We start from the raw sequence: 23,817 nt of genomic DNA, 5'->3' as shown, positions 1-23,817 counted from the left end.
CCGAGGCTGCTTTTATTGTTGCTGGCGACTTCAACCACACCAACTTAAAGACAGTCCTCTCCAGATTCCACCAACATGTCTCCTGCCACACCAGAGGAGACAAGACTTTAGACCATGTGTATTCCAACCTGGCTGGAGCCTACAAAGCAACACCCCTCCCCCACATTGGACAATCGGACCATCTCTCCCTGTTCCTCACACCTCGGTATTCACCACTCATCCAACGTGTGAAACCTGCTGTGAGGACAATTAAAGTGTGGCCAGAGGGGACAGAGGCAGTGCTCCAGGACAGATTTAAAAACACAGACTGGAATATGTTCACCCACACAGACCTGGACCAGTACGCCTCATCTGTACTGGATTACATCTCCGAAACCACAGACAGTGTCACCACCCAGAAACGGATCACCATGTACCCCAACCAGAAGCCTTGGATGAACCGGGATGTTCGTCTTCTCCTGAAGGCCCGCAACACCGCCTTTAGGTCAGGAGATGCACACGCCTACAGTACAGCCAGGGCTAATCTAAAGAAGGGCATCAAAAAAGCCAAACACCATTACAAAAAGAAGGTAGAAGAACACTTCTCCAACTCCAACCCCCGACGCATGTGGCAAGGACTCCAGACCATTACAGAGTACAGGACCACCAAACCCTCCCCCGCATCCTCTGATGTCTCCTTCCTCAACGAGCTCAACAACTTTTATGCTCGTTTTGAGCGAGGGAACCCTACAACCACAACCAAAGCAGACGTGACGCCAGACCACCAACCTCTGACTCTCTCCCCTACTGATGTAGGAGCGGTGCTGAGCAGGATCAATGTCCACAAGGCTGCAGGTCCTGATGGCATCCCCGGGCGTGTTCTCAGAGCGTGTTCTGGGGAGCTTGCAGGAGTGCTCACAGACATATTCAACCTGTCCTTGGCCCACGCTGTGGTACCGGCCTGCTTCAAATCCACCTCCATCGTCCCGATACCCAAAAACTCCAACCCATCTTGCCTCAATGACTACCGCCCAGTAGCACTCACCCCCATCATCACTAAGTGCTTAGAGCAGCTGGTCCTAGCACACTTCAAATCCTGTCTCCCCCCCACCCTGGACCCCCACCAATTCGCATACCGCCAGAACAGGAGCACAGAGGATGCAGTCTCCATCGCACTGCACTCTGTCCTCTCACACCTGGACATCAACAACACCTACGCCAGAATGCTGTTTATAGACTTCAGTTCAGCATTCAATACAATCCACCCCTCACAACTCATCAGGAAACTGACAGACCTGGGCATCAGTTCCCTCATCTGCAGATGGTTACTGAACTTCCTGACCAACCGCCCCCAACATGTCCGGCTGGATAACCACTGTTCATCTACAGTCACGATGAACACCGTGTACCACAAGGCTGTGTGATGAGCCCTTTCCTCTACTCCCTCTTCACCCACGACTGCAGACCTGCTGATGGTTCCAACACCATCATTAAGTTTGCAGATGACACCACGGTGATTGGCCTCATCAGTGACAATGATGAGGCCGCCTACAGGGAGGAGGTGGATCGTCTGGCTGAGTGGTGCGACAGAAACAACCTGCTGCTTAACACCGAGAAGACCAAGGAGCTCATCGTGGACTACAGGAGGAATGCTGACCCACATCCACCCATCCACATTAAGGGGACGGCTGTGGAGCGTGTGAGCAGCTTCAAGTTCCTGGGAGTCCACATCTCCGAGGATCTCACCTGGACAACCAACTGCTCCAAGCTGGTCAAGAAGGCTCACCAGGGCCTCTTCTTCTTGAGGACTCTGAGGAAGAACCACCTGTCCTCAGACATCCTGGTGAACTTCTATCGTTGCACCATCGAGAGCATCCTGACCAACTGTATAACAGTCTGGTATTGGAACTGCTCTGCCTCGGACCAGAAGGCGTTGCAGAGGGTCGTGAAAACTGCCCAGCGCATCGCCGGAGCACCACTTCCTGCCATGAAAGACATCTACAGGAAGCGGTGTCTGAAAAGGGCTGGGAAAATCATCAAAGACCCCAGTCACCCATCACATGGACTCTTCACCCTCCTGCCCTCTGGGAGGCGCTACAGGAGCCTCCGGACTAAGACCACCAGGTACTGGAACAGCTTCTTCCCCACAGCTGTCAGACTCCTGAACTCTGCCTCCTGACATCTGACCCACGTTAACACATGGACTGAACACACACACACCCACAATGGACAACCGTACCCTCAAACACACAATAATAACATGGACTGAACCACCACTCACAACCACTAGCACTTTATATAGCCTCTGTAGGAATTATATCTCACTTATCTTAACTGAACTACTGTATAGCTCTGTGTAAATAATCATTCTGTACATTCGATAATTTTTAACCCTACAACTGTTTACAACTTGCATAGTTCCCATTTCTGTATAGCTGTATATCTCAGATTTCTGTAAAGTTATTTATTTCATATTCTGTATAGTTTTTCATATTTATATCCTGTTCATAGCCTGTACATAGCTTGTACTCACTACAGCCTGTACATACTTATAGTTATAGAATATTCACAACATACTTCATACCGTGTACATTATAACATACCATAATAGACCCATTTCTGTAATATACTCACATATCTATATTATTGCTAATATATATTGTAATATATCTATATCACTAAAGCACTTCTGGATGGATGCAAACTGCATTTCGTTGCCCTGTACCTGTGAATGTGCAATGACAATAAAGTTGAATTCTAATTCTAATTCTAATTAGTCGTGCACTGCACAAAGTTGGCCTTTATGGAAGAGTGGCAAGAAGAAAGCCATTGTTAACAGAAAACCATAAGAAGTCCCTTTGCAGTTTGCCACAAGCCATGTGGGGGACACAGCAAACATGTGGAAGAAGCTACTCTGGTCAGATGAGACCAAAATGGAACTTTTTGGCCAAAATGCAAAACGCTATGTGTGGCAGAAAACTAACACTGCACATCACTCTGAACACACCATCCCCACTGTCAGATATGGTGGTGGCAGCATCATGCTCTGGGGGTGCTTCTCTTCAGCAGGGACAGGGAAGCTGGTCAGAGTTGATGGGAAGATGGATGGAGCCAAATACAGGACAGTCTATACTGATAAAACGTTCTTTGGATCCTAACAACTTTAACAACCTCCATCTGATTTCTAATCTACCCTTCATCTCTAAAATACTCGGAAAAGTAGTTGGAACTTTATTCACAACTGGTTAATAATAACATCTACGAGAGATTTCAATCTGGTTTTCGTTCATGTCACAGTACAGAAACTGCTTTACCTAAAGTCACTAATGTCGAGAAGATCACTGGTCTTCTTGACATTCTCGCCCTTTTGGATCTGAACTCAGCCTTCGACACCATCTCTCACTCCGTCCTTCTAAGCAGACTTTCCTCTCTCTGCATCTCTGACACACCCCTAGCCTGGTTTCAATCATATCTCCTTGACCGCTCCCAGTTTATTCAACTGAAATCATTCCGCTCTCGTCTATTCCCGGTCACTTCTGGTGTACCCCCAAGGTTCAGTCTTAGGCCCTCATCTCTTCATAATATACATCCTCCCTCTAGAATTTGATCTTCACTTTCACTGTTTTGCTGATGACACCCAGTTAAATCTTTCCTGCAGACCTGATTCCTCCCTCCCACCTTCTTCCCTTACAGAATGTCTATCCGAATTAAAATCCTGGTTTATCTCAGATTCAGATTCAAGATTCAATATTCTTTATTTGTCACGTGCATGGTTATACAGGTGTAACACGCAGTGAAATGTGACCTGATACGTTCCTCGACTGTGCAAAGAAAAAAGAGCGAGACAGACAGAACTTTGTATACAGTGAATGAGTATATGCAAAGAGGACATAATGTGCAGCAAGTGGGTGAGTTATGTACATTATATAAATAGAAATAAAATAAAACAATCTGGAAATTTACAGCTTGTGTACATTGCGTGGGAAGGGTGTTAAAGTCTCCTGTGCTATAGTGAGGCCAGAAAGATCAGGATGATATGAGAATGTGGTAATGAGTCCTGTCTCAGTCACTTAAGGGTGATTGCTGATTCGACACACGAATGGCCTGAGGATAAAAACTCCTCTTGAGCCTCTCTGTTTTTGTTCAGATGGTGGAGAACCTTCTGCCTGATTTCAGAAGCGGGAACAGTTTGTTGCTGGGATGGCACAGGTCCTTCAAAATCTCAGTTGCTCTAGTTCAGCATCTCTTGACGTAAATTTCCTGTAGGGAAGGGAGAGCAGTCCTGCAGCAGCGTTCTGCCATATGGATTACTTTCTGGAGAGTTTTTTTTTTTATCCTTGACACCGCTGTTTTCATACCAGCATGTGATGTTCTGTGTGAGGATGCTCTCCACAGTGCCTGTATAGAAAGTCCTGAGAATCACTGGAGAGACTCTGAACTTCCTCAGTTGTCGTAGGTGATACAGGCGCTGCCTAGCCTTTTTGGTCTGGACCTGAATGTGGGCAGCCCATGTCAGGTCTGAGGAGATGTGGACACAAAGATACTTGAAGGACTGCACACTCTACTGGAGCTCCATTAATGATAATGGGCTTGTAGTCTCTGTGCTGACTCCTTCTTAAGTCCACCACCAGCTCCTTGGTCTTGCCGTCATTGAGCAGATTCTTCACTTCATCCATCGTTGTTGGAGATGGCATTCTCACATAGTTACCCTGTTTCTTGTTCACGTGGCTAAGGGTTGTGTGCAAGACGTGGGCGATGGCGTCCTCCGTGGATCTGTTGGGTCAGTAGGCGAACTGGAGCGGATCTGTGGTGTCTGGGATGGAAGAGGAGATGGTTTTCTTCAGGTCAGTGCAACTGGCCGGTAGTCATTCAGGCATGAGGGCTTGTTGTTCTTGGGGACAGGGATGATGGTAGATCTCTTGAAGCATGTGGGGACCACAGACTTAGCCAGGTACTCGTTAAAATCGAAGTGAACACACCTGCTAGCTGGTCAGCACAGCAGCGCAGCAGACGGCCGGTGATGCTGTCTGGCCCCGCCGCTTTCCTTGTGCTCACTCTGCAATGCTGAGCGCCGGTCCTTCTCTGATGACATCACCGTCCTCTAATTTTCTAAAGCTCAATGAGGATAAAACTGAAATCCTCCTTATTGGCACCAAATCTGACCTTCTGAAGGCGAACCATTTCTCACTCACTATCAATAACTCCACAGTTTTCCCTTCTCCTCAGGTGAAGAGCCTTGGTGTCATCCTAGACATTTCACTTTCCTATAATCTCACATCAATAATCTCACCTGTTCTGGCTACTTCCATCTAAGCAATATTAACAGATTACGTCCTTCTCTTTCCACTCTTGTCCACAGTCTTGTTACCTCCCGCATTGACTACTGCAACTCTCTCTTGCATGGTCTTCCCAAAAAATCCCTCCATAAGCTTCAACTGGTTCAGAACTCTGCTGCTCGCATTATCACCAGAACCCCCTCCTACATCACCCCTGTTCTTCAGGAACTTCACTGGCTCCCAGTGAAATTCCAGATAATATACAAACTTCTTCTGCTCACCTTCAAGGCCATTCATAACCTCGCTCCTCCTTACCTTTGTGACCTGTTAAGCACTACTTTTTCTGCCTGCTCACTTTGATCTTCTTCTATCCAGCTTTCTGTGCCTTCCTTCCACCTCACCACCATGTGAAGCAGAGCTTTTAGCTGCTCTGCTGCCAGGCTGTAGAACTCTCTACTCCCTGATGTAAGAAACATTGGTTCTCTCCCCCAGTTTAAATCTCAATTCAAAACCCATCTGTTCAAGTCTGCATATTCACTGTGAACCCACTGTATCTTGTGCTTTTGTTTTATTGTTCTTCATTGTGTCATTGTTCTATTATGTGTTTTATCCTATTGTACAGTGTCCTTTGGTGTCTTGAAAGGCGCTTTATAAATAAAATTTGTTGTTGTTATTATTATTATTATTATTATTAGTGGGGGTGGTTAATTGATGATTCTAAATTGCTAATAGGTGTGAATGTTTTTCTGTGAGAGACTGGCAACCTGTTCAGGGTGAACCCTGCCTCTCATCCCAAGGCAGCTGGGATAGGTTCCAGCCCCCCAGTGACCATGAATTGGACATTTACTTTGTTAATGTAATTTTTATTTTCCTAAAATACTATTCAGTAAATATGTATTCTTAGATTCATTTCTTAGTTACTTAATGTGTTAGATAAAGTATTGAAGTGAGATGGATTGTTATTTTTTTCACTCAGTTGTATTTTAGCTGTATTCAGTTGCCTCCCAGCTCAAGTTTAGAGTTCAGTCTGATTGTTAGCACCATGAAGATATGATAACGTCTAAGTGTCCCTGTGTGTATGCAGCTGAATATATTTACACTGAGGAAATTCTCTCTTGAATTAATGCCTCACCCCTGCATACCTATATAAGATTTTTTCTATTTTTCAGTATGCCATTGCTACTTCTCAATTGCAATTTTGGAGTTCCACGTTTTACAAGCAGGTCTTAAATTAGTTTCACAGATTGAGCTAGTCTTTCTTTCTCTTTGTATGCTAACTTTTCAGGTGACTGAGAAGTCTGGAGCTCAAGTGAGGGTCATGTCAGATTCAGGAGATCATGAATGTAAGACGACCGTATGTTTCCTGCTTCAGGGCTCTAAGGAGCAGGTCTTACTGGCCCGCTGTGTCCTGGAGAACCTGCTCACAGAATGTGAACTTGTCTCAGAGATTTTGGAGGTTCCACAGTCCTCTTTTGGACGCATAATAGGTAGACTGAATCTTTGATCATGTCAATTGTTTTTTTTTTTTTCATTACCAGGCATCATTTTCAAAACTAAAAGCTCCAGTAAGTGACAAGCAGATCAGCTGGCCAGGAGGGAGGGCAGAGTATCTCTTTTATTATACAGGGAGTGCAGAATTATTAGGCAAGTTGTATTTTTGAGGAATAATTTTATTATTGAACAACAACAATGTTCTCAATGAACCCAAAAAACTCATTAATATCAAAGCTGAATGTTTTTGGAAGTAGTTTTTAGTTTGTTTTTAGTTTTAGCTATTTTAGGGGGATATCTGTGCGTGCAGGTGACTATTACTGTGCATAATTATTAGGCAACTTAACAAAAAACAAATATATACCCATTTCAATTATTTCTTTTTACCAGTGAAACCAATATAACATCTCCACATTCACAAATATACATTTCTGACATTCAAAAACAAAAACAAATCAGCGACCAATATAGACACCTTTCTTTGCAAGGACACTCAAAAGCCTGCCATCCATGGATTCTGTCAGTGTTTTGATCTGTTCACCATCAACATTGCGTGCAGCAGCAACCACAGCCTCCCAGACACTGTTCAGAGAGGTGTACTGTTTTCCCTCCTTGTAAATCTCACATTTGATGATGGACCACAGGTTCTCAATGGGGTTCAGATCAGGTGAACAAGGAGGCCATGTCATTAGTTTTTCTTCTTTTATACCCTTTCTTGCCAGCCACGCTGTGGAGTACTTGGACGCGTGTGATGGAGCATTGTCCTGCATGAAAATCATGTTTTTCTTGAAGGATGCAGACTTCTTCCTGTACCACTGCTTGAAGAAGGTGTCTTCCAGAAACTGGCAGTAGGACTGGGAGTTGAGCTTGACTCCATCCTCAACCCGAAAAGGCCCCACAAGCTCATCTTTGATGATACCAGCCCAAACCAGTACTCCACCTCCACCTTGCTGGCGTCTGAGTGGGACTGGAGCTCTCTGCCCTTTACCAATCCAGCCACGGGCCCATCCATCTGGCCCATCAAGACTCACTCTCATTTCACCAGTCTTGAGATATTTCTTGGCCCAGTCTTGACGTTTCAGCTTGTGTGTCTTGTTCAGTGGTGGTCGTCTTTCAGCCTTTCTTACCTTGGCCATGTCTCTGAGTATTGCACACCTTGTGCTTTTGGGCACTCCAGTGATGTTGCAGCTCTGAAATATGACCAAACTGGTGGCAAGTGGCATCTTGGCAGCTGCACGCTTGACTTTTCTCAGTTCATGGGCAGTTATTTTGCGCCTTGGTTTTTCCACACGCTTCTTGCGACCCTGTTGACTATTTTGAATGAAACGCTTGATTGTTCGATGATCACGCTTCAGAAGCTTTGCAATTTTGAGACTGCTGCATCCCTCTGCAAGATATCTCACTATTTTTGACTTTTCTGAGCCTGTCAAGTCCTTCTTTTGACCCATTTTGCCAAAGGAAAGGACGTTGCCTAATAATTATGCACACCTGATATAGGGTGTTGATGTCATTAGACCACACCCCTTCTCATTACAGCGATGCACATCACCTAATATGCTTAATTGGTAGTAGGCTTTCAAGCCTATACCGCTTGGAGTAAGACAACATGCATGAAGAGGATGATGTGGACAAAATACTCATTTGCCTAATAATTCTGCACTCCCTGTAGTTCATAAATAATGTTAGAAAGCTGTAGGTTCTGGCTGTGAAAATGAAGCCAAAGCAGAAGTTACTTTAACCTGCATTCTTTCTGTTGATTAGCATGGGGCAACTTCTTGGATTGCAAAAAAACAAACAACAAAAAAAAACTGTTTGTGTAGAGTTTATGGGGAAAATGGTCCCTTGGCTTCTTTGCACTGTGAGCTTTGTAAACATAACCAGAAAGTCTTATACTAAATTTGTGTGAAAAGTGAATTTCTCTGTATGTATTATTGTAGGGTCTACCTTACAATATAAAGTGCCTTGAGGTTACTGTTGTTGTGATTTGGCGCTATATAAGTAAAAGTGAATTTACCATTAATCATATTTCTCTTTATCTGAGTTATCTTTATGTATGAGGTTTTAATGGCTAACATTCGAACCCCGTGATAACTATTCACTTAGCCTTATGTCAGTTTAAGGAAAAAGTCCCCATTTTATCTCACCCCTATATGCAATAATTGTTAGGAGAACATGATTATCTGTGTATTGCAGGCCGTGGTGGAGAGAGTTTGAAACAGATCACCCGAACTACAGGAGCCAAAGTGGCGTGTTCCAAAGAGCCAGCACACGGTGTACAGGCAAAGGGCATGGTGACGATTACAGGGACCAGGCAGGAGGTGAAAAAGGCACAGGTAACGCACAGTGCCTTGATTTGGATCTCCTGTGTGTACCACATCCTTTAATTTTAGTTGAGGGGACATCTAACTCCTGCTTTTGAAACCTGTTCAAAGGATATGATTCTAGAAAAAGTCACCGAGGACATGATGGTGAGGACAACAATCTCACAGTCATCAGCCCGGCGCCAGAAACGTGGCCATAATGTCGTGAGTCAGAAGTCAAACGACACAGAGACTGAACCTCTATTGTTCTTGAACAACAACAGTCCCTTCTCCCACATAGAGGAGAATGTGCTTGTCTTTGCCAACGGGACCACAGGAGAACCAGAAACATTTTTTGACCAGGTGGGAGAGTCAAAAATCAAAAAAGCCAGCAAGAAGGAGGGCAGTACAACTACTAAGACCTTCTCTGAAGTGTCCAAGTTTGAAAGTGAGTTCAGATTTCAGTCACCCCAGAGCAGCCATGTAATGTGTCTTTAAGTGTAGTAATTTCATATTTTCTCTGTGTTTTCCAGTTGCAAGCCCAGACTTGAGCTTCCAGCCTGACGAACACCTTGAGGTGTATGTTTCTGCATCAGAGAACCCAAACCACTTCTGGATTCAGATCCTGGGGGTTCGATCCATTCAGCTGGACAAACTAACAGAGGAGATGAACCACTTCTACAACAGTGGAAACTCTACAGTAAGGACATATCTTGCTCTCCTTGTGTCTCTCTTGTTCCACAAGAGTTCCCTTGTGGGCCAGAATGAGAGTTGAGAGTTCCGATATACTTCCACACACTTGAAACTGCAAAGATCCAAGTATTTTCCCTTTTTTAAATTGATACTATAGGTGAATCTACAAAAGTCTTGGATGGGTTAGAATCTGTTACCATCACTGATTTCTCAGCGATAACTCGGGAATGCAGTGATATAGGATTTTGAAATTGATGCCGTCGGTGTGCCTACCAGGAGGCTGACAGGTAATACTGACGGTTGCCAGTATTTTTTTTCTTTACCCTGGTAGAACTGACTTTTTTTAAGAGTCTTGATTATGTGCTGCAGATCTTACAACAGTTCAGAAAGCTGGGTAACTTGTAGTAATGGCATTTAAAATGTGATTTAGAGAACGCTAAAAGCCAGGCTCTGATGATAAGAAGCAGGCCTGCAACTATTCATCGAGTAGATATAGAAAAATATCTGAGATCCTGCGTGTGAATAAAAAGTATGTTAACAATAAGCTCACACAGCCCATAGGGGCACCTCTATCCCTGCAGCACCTTCTGCAACCCAGTGTCTGATTTGTGTTTGAACTCATCTGCTTTTCTGATCTGTAGGATCAGCGAGTGGAAACCATTGTTGTAGGGGACATTGTGGCTGCTCCATACAGAGACCATGGCACATGGAACAGGGCAAGGGTGCTGGGAGTCCTAGGCTCTGGACTGGTGGACCTTTATTACGTTGACTTTGGGGACAATGGGGAACTCCCAAGGAGCAGCCTCCGCAGGATGAGGTAGGTGAATTCAGGATAAAAGAGGAAGACGTGACTGTACTAATATACAGTAGTATTTGGTTGCTGAGGAGAGGGAAAAGCTGTGGGAGTGAGTGATGGTGGTTAAGACAGCTAGCGATATCCATACCAAGTTTTTAGATTTTAAGAATACATAACCTTTAGCGTGTTTGGACTCCAAACACATTACTGTGTGGTGTAATGTGTTTGGAGTATAGTCTGGTTTCTTTGGTTTCTTTCTTTTACTGAGTCGTCTTCTTTCCTTAAGTAAACGTGAAAAAGTAACCTTTGGTTCCTTCAAATGCAAGATTCCTTTAATAAACAATGGAAAATTATAAATTTAACGTAGAATGAAACTAACTTTCTCAAAATCCTGAAACTTGCCCATAGTTCAACTATAAATACATCTATTTCAAGGTTATACAATGCACTACTCTATGCAAGAAAGACAGTATTCTATATATAAAGGAAAAGTGGGAGAGTGAAGCTGGAATTAGCATTTTGGAAAAAGATTGGGAAGAAATATGTTGCTCACAGTGGTCCTCCACTAATTCATTAGAATGGAGAGAACATTGCTGGAAAAATATCATAAGATACTTTAAGATTCTAGTCCAGGGTAAATTTAGCAATACGAATTCAGAGTGTTGGAGGCAGTGTGGTTCAGTGGAGGCAAACCATTATCACGTGTTTTGGGACTGTCCCAGGCGGTACCTGTACTGGAGTGGGATTCATAAAACATTGAGGTACAGATTCCGTTTGACTTTGTAAATTTATACGTGGGTCATGTTATAATTCTAGAACGGAGGACGGATATAAAGCTGCTGCAGGCTCTTCTAGCTGCTAGCAAAAAATCTATTACAAGAAGGTGGATGAACCGAGTCCCACCAACATTAGATGATTGGTATGAAACTATTCTTGAAATTTTTAGAATGGAAAAATTGATGTACTCTCTTGGAATCCAGAAAGACAAGTTTTACCAAATTTGGGATAAATGGATCAAATTTATATCCCCCAACCAAGCAGGCTTTGTGTGACTCCTCCAGAGTATTTTATTTATTTATTTATTTTTCTGCACACATACTGTTTCTCTATGTTACTTTATTTTTTCTAAACCCTTTAAAACCGATCAAAACGGGCACGCTCCGTTTTGCGTAACTATTTTTAAATCCCTGTAGAACTGCAACCACGTAAGCTAGCGCAATAATTTTTTTTGCATATGAAACTGGAGGAGTTGTACTTACATCTTATGCCATCAGCTTGTCCTCGGTCACCGTTTCCTTCCACATATAGCTTTGCAAAAACTGCATAAAAAGCACTTGCAGCAACAAAAACATAATATTCCAGAAACACGCTTTGACGATCTGATCAGCTGTTCATAACACTTCCTACCTTGGAATAGACGTCAGCGCGAACTATCGCATATCCGCCATTACCTGGCCGAAACCGGAAGTGACGTCATTTTGTCATTGGTGTTTTTAAAAGTCATGTTTGACTTTATGCTTTTCTGTATAGTTTCTGGGATGCTTAGAACTTAAATTGCACTGCTGAAAATAGTTTATTTTGATTCACATGCTGTTTTTTTGCAAATTTGCATTCTAATATTTATTTTTGTTTTTTCTGCAGTGTATAAAAATTGGTGTGTCTCAAAAATAAAACTATGAAGACACTCAAAATAAACTTTTGTGTATTTAAAGTTTTGAGGGATAAACCTCTTAAATTTCTCTAACTAGAAATATATGTTAAAAAAACAAAACAAAAACGATTTTCAATTTTTCAATTTTCACCTTTTTTTGCATTTTTTTTTCCAAATCTCTTCATTTGGTTTCCCAGTTTTCCTTTTCCATAAAGATGACAAAGATTCAAATATAACTGATTACATATATACGGTAAAAGTTGAACAGAATAAAATACGACAAACAACAAAAGAAAGTTGGACAGAGGATGTTATTTATCGGACTACCAATGAGGCTCAGTGATTGTTTATATCTGTGCTGTATTGATCTATAAAAGGCTGCCGGGTTGGATAGAATTATTCCAACTTCCCCCTTAGTAGGAGTTTAATTCTTTCCAGCTGCAAATGTTTCATTATATCTTGTATTAACGCTGATTTGGTAGGAGGCACTTTTTGCTTCCAGTTTAGTAAAATTAAACTGTGTGCTAGCAGTGTCACAAAATGTATTACATTATTTTGGGTGGCTGACAAATCTACAACAACTGGCTTCACTCCAAATAAAGCACAGATTGGGTCTGGCTTCAGTGTTTGTTTTAGAATCTTAGACAAGGTTTGAAAGACATTATTCCAATATGTTGCTTTACAGGGACAATTCCAAAACATATGCGCCAGTGAAGCAGGTTGCTGTTTACATCTTTCGCAGGACAAGTTTACATTGGGGAACATTTTTGACACTTTCAACTTTGATAAATGGAGTCTATGTAGCACTTTAAACTGTAAGAGTCCATGATGAATACAAACAGAGGAAGAGTTTACATTTTCTTGGGCTTTTGTCCATTGACTATCTGTGATTCTCATACCAAGGTCATTCTGCCAGGCCTCTTTCAGATGATCAAGCATGGTAGTTCCATCCAGTTGTGACCATGCATTGTGAATTTTTGTTATTAGTCCTTTTTTGAGTGGATCGAACTGGAATAAGTTATCTAAGATAGAGTCTGGGGGTTGATCTGGAAAGGATAGAAAATTACTCCTTACAGAGCTTCTGATCTGTAAGTATTTGAAGAAGTCATTACTGTGCAAGTTACATTTTTCTTGCAATTGCTGGAACCCTTACTGATGAATAAATCCTTTATTGAGTGCAGCCCCTTAAGGTTACATTGGAGAAATGAAATGTTTGAAAGTGATGGTGTGAATGTTGCGTTATTCATGAGTGGAGATAGTATGGAGGCTTCATTCCATTCTGGTCTCTCAGTCTCCCGTTAATAGCTGCGAGCTTCTCCGTGATGTTATTAGCCGTCGATTCTGTGGTCTTGTCACTCTTTTTGCTCACATAGCAGATTCTGAGACCTCACGACCGCAGCCAACTGATCCGAGGTGTAATCCAGCTCCGCCCAGAGATGTTGTTCTGAGTTGATTCTTTCCTGATGTAATCCAACATACATACGCTCAAAGGTGTTATTCTGAGCATTCACTGCAGTCGTAAGCGCCTCCAAGCTCTTAACCATGCTGCCTTCAGTGAGCCCTTTCTGAGAAGTCGCACCTGTCGTTCCAATCCCAGCGGGCAGCCTTGTGGGGGTTTGAACAGCCGGTTCCGCTCTCTTAATTCTCCGATAAGCCAGGGCCAAGCCAGCTCCGATCAGCAAGAACCCTGTTATCATGGTTCCGAATAGGTAGATATCTTCAGCGTCCTCGATCGACAGTCCTGCCAGGCACACGATCCTCTGCCACCCGTCCATCGTGTATCCGGCAGGGAAAGTCTCTCCAGGGCACTCGGGTTCTCCCGAGCCCAGACTTCTATTTACGCTCCAATATTTGGAGCGTAAATGTTTACTAATGTAACTAAATGACCATAAACTTTGCCAGTTACAATAATATATCTACCTTGAGCGTCTGGTAATATTTTTGCTGCAGTAAATGGTTCTGTTTTTTGGATTAGTATAGCTGTGACTCTGCTTCCTGCATTAAACGAGTGAAATATTTGTTCTATCCATTTGCAACGTAATCTGTTGTGGTCTTGTACTTTTAGATGCGTTTCTTGCAAAAATATTATATCCGCATTTACTTTTTTTTAACCTCCTGAGACCTGAACTCTTCCATGGCATGCATTTTTAATTTCTCTTTGATATTTGGGCATATTGGCACCTCATGAATGTAAAAACAAAGAATTGCCAGATTTTCTTTTTTCTTTTTTTTTTTACCTGATTTATTTTTCTGACAAAAATGAGATCCACATACTGTATGAGGATATTCATTTTAAATTTTTGATAGAACAGTGGCAGTAGAATGTCCTCGTAAGTGGATATCAAGCCTTTGTAGAGAAAAATTTGTGTTTTTAGGTCTAGACAACCCAAAATGTGATGTCCACATATGTGGACGCCAGGTCCTAGGAGGTTAAGTGAGCTAAAATGTTTTATCGTTTCACTGGTCCTCTGAGTCCCCTACAGTTCCATGTTACAAAACTGACAAGATTTTGTGGCATTCCTTCAGTAGAGGTGCCAATAGTTACTAACTGTTAGTAATTGGTTAATGGATCTTACTCTGACCTTTCTAGATGTGAGCCTCTGAAATTCACAACTTTCTTGAACTAAACTAAAGAACATCCCCTTGAACTCAAACCTGAACACCTTCTTTATTTGCAGCGAAACTGAGCTGCAAATGGAAAAGAAAAGAAAAACAATTTTTGTCCAGCTTTTTATGGGCTGTAGACATCAGACTTACCACTAAACTCCTTAAGATTGTCTATTATTATATACTATTCCCTCCTGGGTCATGTTGTTTGTAGAGATGGCACCAACTATCCCTCCTTGTCAGTAGATGTGGCTGGGCTCTGGATGTGGATACTGACGAACTTCTCTGCTTCACGTGGATCTGTGAATGAGTGCTTGGTGTTGTTCACTGTTATAATCAGCTTCGCGGGATAGTAGTACTGTACAGGATGCCAGCATTCCGCAGTTTCCCTTTCACGGGGTTAAATGTCGCACGAAGTTTGCTGACCTCGGGGTTCATGTCAGGGAAGATGTGTACAGGTGATCCTTTGTGGAAGAGGCAGCCTTTTCCCCTGGACAGTTGCAGAATCTATCCCTTGCCCTTATCATGGCTCTTGGGCGCTCTCCTGTCCGTGGTTTCGGGGCGAGGGTCCTGTGGGTTCGGTCTGTTATAGTAAATGAATCACCGTTTTCTTTCGCGAGCACTTCTGAGAAAAACTCTGCCATGAAATGGCTGGGGTTTCCCCCCTCATTAATGCCCACCACACGCAGATTTTTTCTGCGGCTTCTGTTTTCTAAATCCAGGCGTTTGTCGTGTAGTTTGCTGTAATCTTTCTTTAGAGTCTCATGATCTTTTTCTAAGGCTGTTAATCTGTCTGTAGCGTCGCAGATGGCCCATTCCATTTCATTCTGTATACTTGCTGTTTCTCCTTGATGCATTTTCAATCATCCAGGAAAGTAAATCTCCAAAAAGTTGATTCTGTTCATCTGGACGTAGCGTTTTGTGGGAGAAACGTTTCATCACTCATCCAAGTGACTTCTTCAGTCTCAGCTGACTGCAGGTTTCCCCAATCTTATAAACAGTACATTTGCATAATGACTGAAACCAGCCCACTGAAGGAACAAAGGGCTGGGAAGTCAGTTCCTTAATCTTAATTATGCAAATTCTCATAACCATTGATCTACAACCACTGACCAAAACCCACTGATCAAAGACCACTGATCAATGGCCAGGACAACCGCTGCCCAAGCAAAAACCTGTAGTGATCCCATATGTGTCAGGAGTATCAGAGCAGTTGAGATGCATTTTTTCTAAACACTGGGTCTCTTTGGCTTTTAAACCCCAAAACACGCTGCGCCAAAAACTGGTCCACCCCAAGGATCGGGTCCCCCGACACAGACAGAGTAACATAGTGTACGCTGTTAAGTGCCAGGAGGATTGCCAGGATTTATACATCGGAGAAACCAAACAACCTCTGGCGAAGCGGATGGCACAACACAGAAGAGCTGCCTCGTCGGCCAGGACTCTGCAGTCTGTTCACACCTACAGGCCAGTGGACACTCTTTTAAGGATGAGGATGTAACATCTTGGACAGGGAGGAACGCTGGTTTGAGCACAGAGTCAAGAAGGCCATTTACGTGAAAAGGGAAAGACAATCTCTGAATCGAGGTGGGGGCCCAAGGTTACATCTTTCGCCATCTTACAATGCTGTGATTGCAGCCATGGTTTTCAGCTGAATTTTGGGAGATGTTGTAACGTTGTTCTCTACAGGAGAGGGAGATGGAGGAGGCTGCACATCAATGGCAAATCCAATAAGTAAATCCAATAAGATCCAAATCTCAGAGAAATTGACACTGAATGAAAGAGGACAAGATGGTTATGTCTTGGTGTATATATTTTACATGTAGGGCAAAAGGTTTGGGCATTAAAGAAAGAAAAAGACATTTTGTTGGGTCTGTGTTTCCACAAGCCCCGCTAGTTTAGAGACTTATTCCTCATGAAGAACGGAAAAACAAGACAGAACATCTTCAACCGGCTTTTTACTCGCTAACGAGGGAAGCTTTGGTCAGAACCAGCTCTTGGAGCTCACGCTCCTCACCTGTCTCTAGCCCAAATCCTTCAAAGAGTAGCTGTCCTCGTAGCCTTTTTATTGACAGGACAGTTACAATACACATCACAGCAAAAGAACCTCCCACCGTAAAACCCCCCTTGGTTACAAAGACAAGGCACTGTCATGGGGTGCGTTTGTGTGACCTCCTGCTGACCAAAAGGGTCATAGAAGCAGGAAGCTTACAACACAAGAAACAGATCTGTCAGATAAGATGTATCTACAATAAAACCTCCCCCAGCACAGAGTGGCTGGAGAGGTGGTCAGTAGGGGTGGGTTTTTATAATCGATTTATCGATTAAAATCGATTCTGGCTTGGATAACGTAAAATCGATTCATTAAAATCCTGAATCGATTTTTTAATATAAATTTATTTTGCCCGAAATGCCAGAATCTCTGGTGAAACCTCACAAAATTTCAACAACCACCAAACAGCTAAGACAGTAAATGAGAGCAGGTACACGGATTCTGCACATAGACTTAAACACACAGCGCGACCCGCGGATCAGAATCAGTTAGATGTCGCCTTTCTCACAGTCGGGGCTGAAAGCCGACAGCTCGCTGATTCTGATCTGTCGGCAGGTCCGAGCTTTGTGTTCACGCCCTTTATGAGCCGATTCTAAAGCTGTTAGTTTGATCTCTCTCCAAACAATATTGACCGAACCAGCAGCAAAAGAAAATCCAAACTGCACTTCACATGGATTCACTCTGACTTACGGTTTTGCTTCGACCACGATGCACAGCTCTCTCTCTCCCTCTCTCTCTCTCTCTCTCTGTACTTCAAGAGCAGTTTCCCGTCTAAAAATCTGTTTTCTTCGTTATTCGCTTTCTTGTTACGCACAAAGTTTACAGCGCTGTCGGCCGACATTTTTTTTTCGTTTTATATACTTCCGAAAGAAAACCTAATTTCTGCCGTTCAACACTGAACAAATGTAAACTTTTTAAAATTATGCAAAATGCAAAACGCTTAACCGTGTCTCTAATAAAACCGCTGTAACGTCAGAGGTAATGTTCATGTGTTGATTAATGGTTTTCTTTCATTTTTGATGTACTGCAGAATATTTTTATAAAATCCCAGGCCAGGAAAATCGCCTTCATGTTTAAATGTGTTTTATCCTCAGCTACTTTGACACAAAGGCATCTGCTGTGACGCTTACGCCTGTGATAAAGTCTTGCGTGTGTCAGCTTCCTTTTTATAGATACAAACATATGTAAATGTACTGATCTGAATTATAATATTTCTGACTGTCAAAATTTCCCAGATTCAAATCGAATTGAATCGAATCGAATTAAATCGAATCGTGGATCGAATCGATTCGGGACCTTGTGAATCGGAATTGAATCGATTCTAGAAATGAGTGACGATACCCAGGCCTAGTGGTCAGGATCAAAGGAATGGCTTTGATCCTACTGCTTGAACTAAGACTTTACAAATTTAAGAAACACAATGACAACATTCAACAGTTAGACTTAACACATTTCTTTCACATTATTCTCCAGCCTCTTTTTTTTTTTTTAGAGCAGGTCATGTGATCATATAGTGGTGGAAAAGTCCCTGAAAAATCTAATTCTTGAAATTATGCAATAGTCTACTACATCTATTCCACATAAACCAACAATAAAGTGTCTTGTCATTGTACAAATTACCATTCTGCAAAGATGAGTGGGCCAAAACTCCTCCAAAGCGCTGTAAAACACTCATTGCCAGTTATCGCAAACACTTTATTGCAGTTGTTGCTGCTAAGGGTGGCGATCCTTGGTAATCAGGTGGTAATCGGGCCTGGGTGAAGCTACAGAAGCTTCCTGAAGATATGACATACCACAGGTAATTTATTTTATAACTGGGCAAGTGATCACTTTGTCCACACAGGGCCATGTAGGCTTGGATCCCCCTCCCCCCTTTTCACCTTAATAATAAATACCTTCATTTAGAAATTGTATTTTGTGTTTACTTGTGTTATCTTTGACTAATATTAAAATTTGTTTGATTATCTGAAACATTAAAATGTGACAAACATACAAATAGATAGGAAATCAGGAAGAGGCAAATACTTTTTCACACCATTGTAGTTGTTAAGACTTTTGGAGTCTAGACCAGGTTTTTTTAAGAATGGGGATGTTAGAGACTGTCTTGAGGGACACGGGGACAGCAGCAGTGTAAAATGATGTATGGCAGTTATAATTGGATACGGGGTAGGAATGGAGTCTTTGACCAAGGCAGTTGGAAGGGGGTCCAGTGAACACGCAGAAGTTTTGGACATCATGAGTTTGGTGATGTTTTCCACTTAAGATAGCTGAAAGAATGATAACCTTGAAGAATTCAGTTGTAGGATATGTTTGTTTTGTTGGAGAAGTCCAGGAATGCTGTGCACTGTGTCGTGGAAGTATGATGAGAAGTGGTTTCTGCAGGCTTGATTTTGTTAAGAGTGTTAAGAGTGGAGCAGCCACAGGATAAATTATCATTGTAGTGATGTAGCAGGTCAGCAGTGAGGATAATATGAATGGGTAATAAACCAATGAGGGGATTAACACTTGAGATTCCAAAAGGACATGACAGCTGTAGGTGAGATTTTGATAATGTCAAACAATACAAGCTTGTGATCTGAGATGGGAAACACCACAGCATTAAAATTAGAAGGTGTAACTCCAGAACAGCAGACTAAATGCAGGATGGGAGTCTTAAATTATTATGATTATTATGAATTTTACAATTATCAAACTATTTCGTTTTCACTTGCAAGTAAAAACAAAATAAATTGATTAGTAGTTTTAGCGTGATCAAGGGATTTAGTACAAGAATGCAAAAATAATACTGCTTTACAGACAAATGTGATGATTATAATGATAAGAGTAACACGTTACTTTGAAATTGGTTACAATCAGCAATGCTTTTATTGAAGTATTACAAAGAAACAAGATAACCTTGCACAAGAGCAGTTTTGTTGTTTGTGACCATCATATCAGCATGAGACAAATGTTTCTGGCTGTCTTCGGAGGAGGCTGGTGAGTTACTGATTTTGAAGAGCACACAATTTTAAATTCTGCATTTCTATGTTAGCTCATGCAGTGAGTGTTGCTTTGTACACTTCTTCATCGAACTTTCGAAGAACTTGATGTGACATACTGCTACTGCACACTGTATAATGTTGGATGTAATATGGATAAAAAAAGGACACGACTTATTAACAGCTTTTGCATATGCTGCAATTTTCAGGAGCGACTTCCTCAGTTTACCATTTCAAGCTATTGAGTGCAGCTTAGCAGGAGTGAAGCCAAAAGGTAAAGCTCTCATCTTAACAATGACTGTCTTTCTCTCTCTCTCTCACTTGCTCATTTACTCACTGTCTCTTACCCTTTCACTCCCTGTTCCTCTCTCTTACACACTCTTGCTCCTCTCTCTTAATCTGGGCAGACACTGTGTGATTTTTTTCAGTTGCGTTATTCAGCTTCTGCTCAAACTGCACGATTGACTCGCAGGGGTTAGAAGTTTGTAGGTCACGATGCAGGGTCACACTATATGACCCGATGCTCTGATGCGACCTGAGTGCTCAGACTGTGCCTCCATAACATGAAGGTTATAATAGAAAATCTGTCGCTCTCACTCTCTCTCTCTGTCTTTCAGTCACACAGACACACCACCACCATCAACTTTGCTAAATTGCTAATGAAAAACGTTGATCAGGCAGCTGTGATTGAGCAGCAATGTCCATCCAATTATTTTCACGGATGTTGTGGTCGTGATAATTTTGTGAGGCCACATCGAAAAGGCTCGGATGAGCCAAAGTTCTACAAGTTGTGCCTCCATCACTTGTGTCCAGATCACACGCTGCACAGCCGTGCTGCTCCATCTTTTCACTTTCATTTCTGTGTTTGCGCGTGCGCAGTGTGAGAGGCTGCGGTGACACCCTCACGACGGCTGACAGGATTTCAAACAGGTTTGATTTTCTTACGACCAAGCGATTGATGATCGGGAGCTGCTCCTGAGGTGTTAATCGCTTCTCGTTACCCCATGTATACTACATGACACACGATGAAGGCGAAACTCGGACCAATCACCAAAACGGTCGCACGACTGAAAAATCGGCTCAAAATGAGCCAAAAATCGCACAGTGTATGCCCAGCATTACATACACACTCTTTCCCAAACGCACACACACACATATACTTATACACACTTTGTCACACACTTGCTGGTACATGAGGACATAAGGGCACTTTTATGGCCACTGCTTACCTCCTGTCACGCTGTGTCATATCACATCAACTGGCATTACCATTTTGGCCATTTCTTTCGTCTGGTCGTGTATTGTATATCACAACACATGATGTGTTGCGATATAGCCAAAAAATATGTTTTATTTTAACCATTTTTTAACCATCAGTTGCACACAGAGGTTTTTCACAAATGACAATATTCTCACAGTCTTTCTGTGGTCAACACTAACCCTTTAACAAAAAAAAGAAAGCAAAAGTCAAATTTAAAACAATTGTAATTAAAAAGGTGTTCTCTGTGCTTATAACATATAAAAACTGTAAAATGTGATGACCTACAGAAACAAAAGTGTAGTTAGTGTCTATAAAAACCATTGACCAAAAACTGTCACAGGTATCAGAGCATCTCAGAACTATTGTCTCTATATGTGCTAAGAAGTTTAAACAGCAAAAAGTGGTAAAATGGAAAACGGTTCCAAGTTCAGACAGTGCCTTCAAAAAAAACGGAACAAGAACAGTCATATCACAGGTATTAGAGCATCTCAAAACCATCTAAATAATGATCGCGCTACCTGTTCTAGAATTTAAACAACAAAACACACCACGCAAAGCGGTAAAAAAATTCACAGAAGCTAACGTATAATCAAGAATTGTGACTTTATTACTCCTGAACAAGAACACTGTCATCTGTGTTTAAGGTGTGTAAGTTCTGTGCCAAAAACACAAGCTCCAGGTTTGAGTGAAGCCATGTGACATGTGACCACATTACCACTAGTACTAAATACCACGTTCCGCATTTAGGTTCGACATCCTCTTTGGGAAATCCAAACCACTGCCAGATGATTGATCCAGTGCTGTTTCTCTTTGGAACCATCTTGTCTGGCTCCTGTTCAGTTACAGTCTCATTTCCTTGCTTGTCTGAGACTCTCACTGTCACCATATTTTTCCCTATTTGGTAGTATATAAACACGCATGCTCAGCGCAGTGTGCCAGGTAGAAAAATTTGTGGTTGGGGGGTGGGATTAGTGATGCATTTATAGCATGTGGGAGAAAAAAAACTGCAGACAGCTTATTATTACCATGGCAGTTTATACTCGATGGTTACAGTAGAGCCATTTTAACCATCATAATTGAAAAAACTACATTTGCTATATCACTCAGACTCATCTTACTGGGGAACATAAATAAAACTGACTGTGCGATGATGTTACGGTGGCACAATCAATGCAGAGGATATACTGACGCCCTTAGGTCTTTTAGTATTCTGCAGTGCATTATTCTTGAATTCTTGATTATTTCAGTTTCTTTCCTCCACCAACTTGTCATGCAGGAGGGGTTTGGACTGAGGAAGCCCTGGATCAGTTTGAGAGGCTGACATATTGTGCCTCTTGGAGACCCCTGCAGGCCAAACTGTGCAGCTACTCTCACTCGGAAATCTCCTCATGGCCCAGTGTCAAGCTCTATGACAACAGTGAGGGCAAGGTTAGATAGGATTTTATTTCTTAATAATAAGACTTTAATAAGCCTGTGTTTGGTTTGTCCTTTACCCTGTCTCCTCTTTCCATGTGCATATCATGTAAAAAAGGCTGTGAATGTTGGAGAGGAGCTTATACGATTGGGCTATGCCGTTATCTTCCATGAAGATTTGAATGGAAAAAAAGAGGGCTGCAATCTTGGCTGTCTGCAGATGATGCTGGTAAGTTACTCATTCTGCTTTTCGTGTCTTCCAGCGTCTCTTACTTCTTCCTGGACAAAAATAGGGTATCAATATACTTAATCTTGAACAGGACGTCTGTAAGCCAGCGGGAAAAAATCCTGGAAAAATCAACACTGAACAGAGAGATAGATCAAAACTGCTGGATGATTGTGGAATTCTCATTTTTGGGAATCCAGACTCCCTCAGTTAACCTCCACTGACTGACAACAACCCTGACTTGCAGCCATGATTTGCAGGTGAGTCATGGCTGCAAGACTGATACCATTTAGTCTTCTAGCTGGCTGGGCCCATTCCACCTGTACCATTTGGACTATTACTACTGGGTAATTCCGGACTAGGCTCCTCATGCATCTCATCAGGATCAAATCCAGATCCTTAGTGCTGCACTGTAGGTTCCTGCAACAGGGACTTCATCTTGGTCTGATGTACCTTTATACTGCACTGTGCCAGTGGTACTGTTGCACAAATTGGATTGAATGTTGAAAATAAGGGTTAACTTCAAATTCTTTGACTCAAATCAGCAACTAAATGCCAGAAGTTTATTGATGGCTATTAAACGAGGTACAACTTGCTAAGAGACAGTTAACCAAATATTAGTGAGAGTGTATGTTTATATTTGACACTATATGTATAATTCTTACCTTTTGCAGATTAGAGAATATCCAAAATGATTTCCAAATGATGGACCCAATTTTTGTTTTTTAATGTCATAAAATATATATGCTGTATGATTATTCCACCCTTGTAAAAAGAACAGCTAAAAGAAATCATCAGTCAAGTCCAGAATTACAATGGCATTCATGCACATGATGAGTTTATATGAACTTCTGTATGTGAAGGAAGACATTAATAAAAGAATAATAAAGAATCTTGCTTCTTATTATTGGTATGCAATTCTAGCATCCTAGTTTTCTTGGGTGTGCTTGTCAGGTATATTAATCTCTGTCCAACTGTATCCGACAAGGTACTCTGTCATTTTTTATTATTATTATTATATTAATTTATCTTTATGCCTGAGAGATTAGGTAATCCCCTTACTTCTGTTCTGAAAGTTTGGAGGACTGTTTAA

General features: G+C 42.0%; 1 protein-coding gene across 7 annotated transcripts in view; it reads left to right on the top strand.

Annotated features, from left to right (window-relative positions):
• tdrkh (tudor and KH domain containing) overlaps window positions 1-23,817 on the top strand; it is a 35,975-nt gene that overhangs the window by 10,338 nt on the left and 1,820 nt on the right. For 2 of the 7 annotated variants that reach the window (XM_082543899.1, XM_082543900.1), the window contains exons 4-12: window positions 6,541-6,742; window positions 8,940-9,079; window positions 9,179-9,494; window positions 9,580-9,746; window positions 10,381-10,556; window positions 20,034-20,098; window positions 22,362-22,513; window positions 22,617-22,727; window positions 22,819-23,789. In XM_082543899.1, the coding sequence (XP_082400025.1) occupies window positions 6,541-6,742; window positions 8,940-9,079; window positions 9,179-9,494; window positions 9,580-9,746; window positions 10,381-10,556; window positions 20,034-20,098; window positions 22,362-22,513; window positions 22,617-22,727; window positions 22,819-22,938 (1,449 nt within the window). In that variant the 3' untranslated portion in view covers window positions 22,939-23,789. Of the gene's footprint in view, window positions 1-6,540; window positions 6,743-8,939; window positions 9,080-9,178; window positions 9,495-9,579; window positions 9,747-10,380; window positions 10,557-20,033; window positions 20,099-22,361; window positions 22,514-22,616; window positions 22,728-22,818; window positions 23,802-23,817 lie in introns of those variants that run through there. The other 5 variants (XM_082543902.1, XM_082543901.1, XM_082543905.1 and 2 more) reach the window with 4 other exon arrangements.

The sequence above is a fragment of the Aulonocara stuartgranti genome (assembly GCF_965226115.1).
Source record: "Aulonocara stuartgranti genome assembly, chromosome: 8".
NCBI lineage: Eukaryota > Metazoa > Chordata > Actinopteri > Cichliformes > Cichlidae > Aulonocara > Aulonocara stuartgranti.
This window is presented reverse-complemented; position numbering and strand designations above follow the sequence as displayed.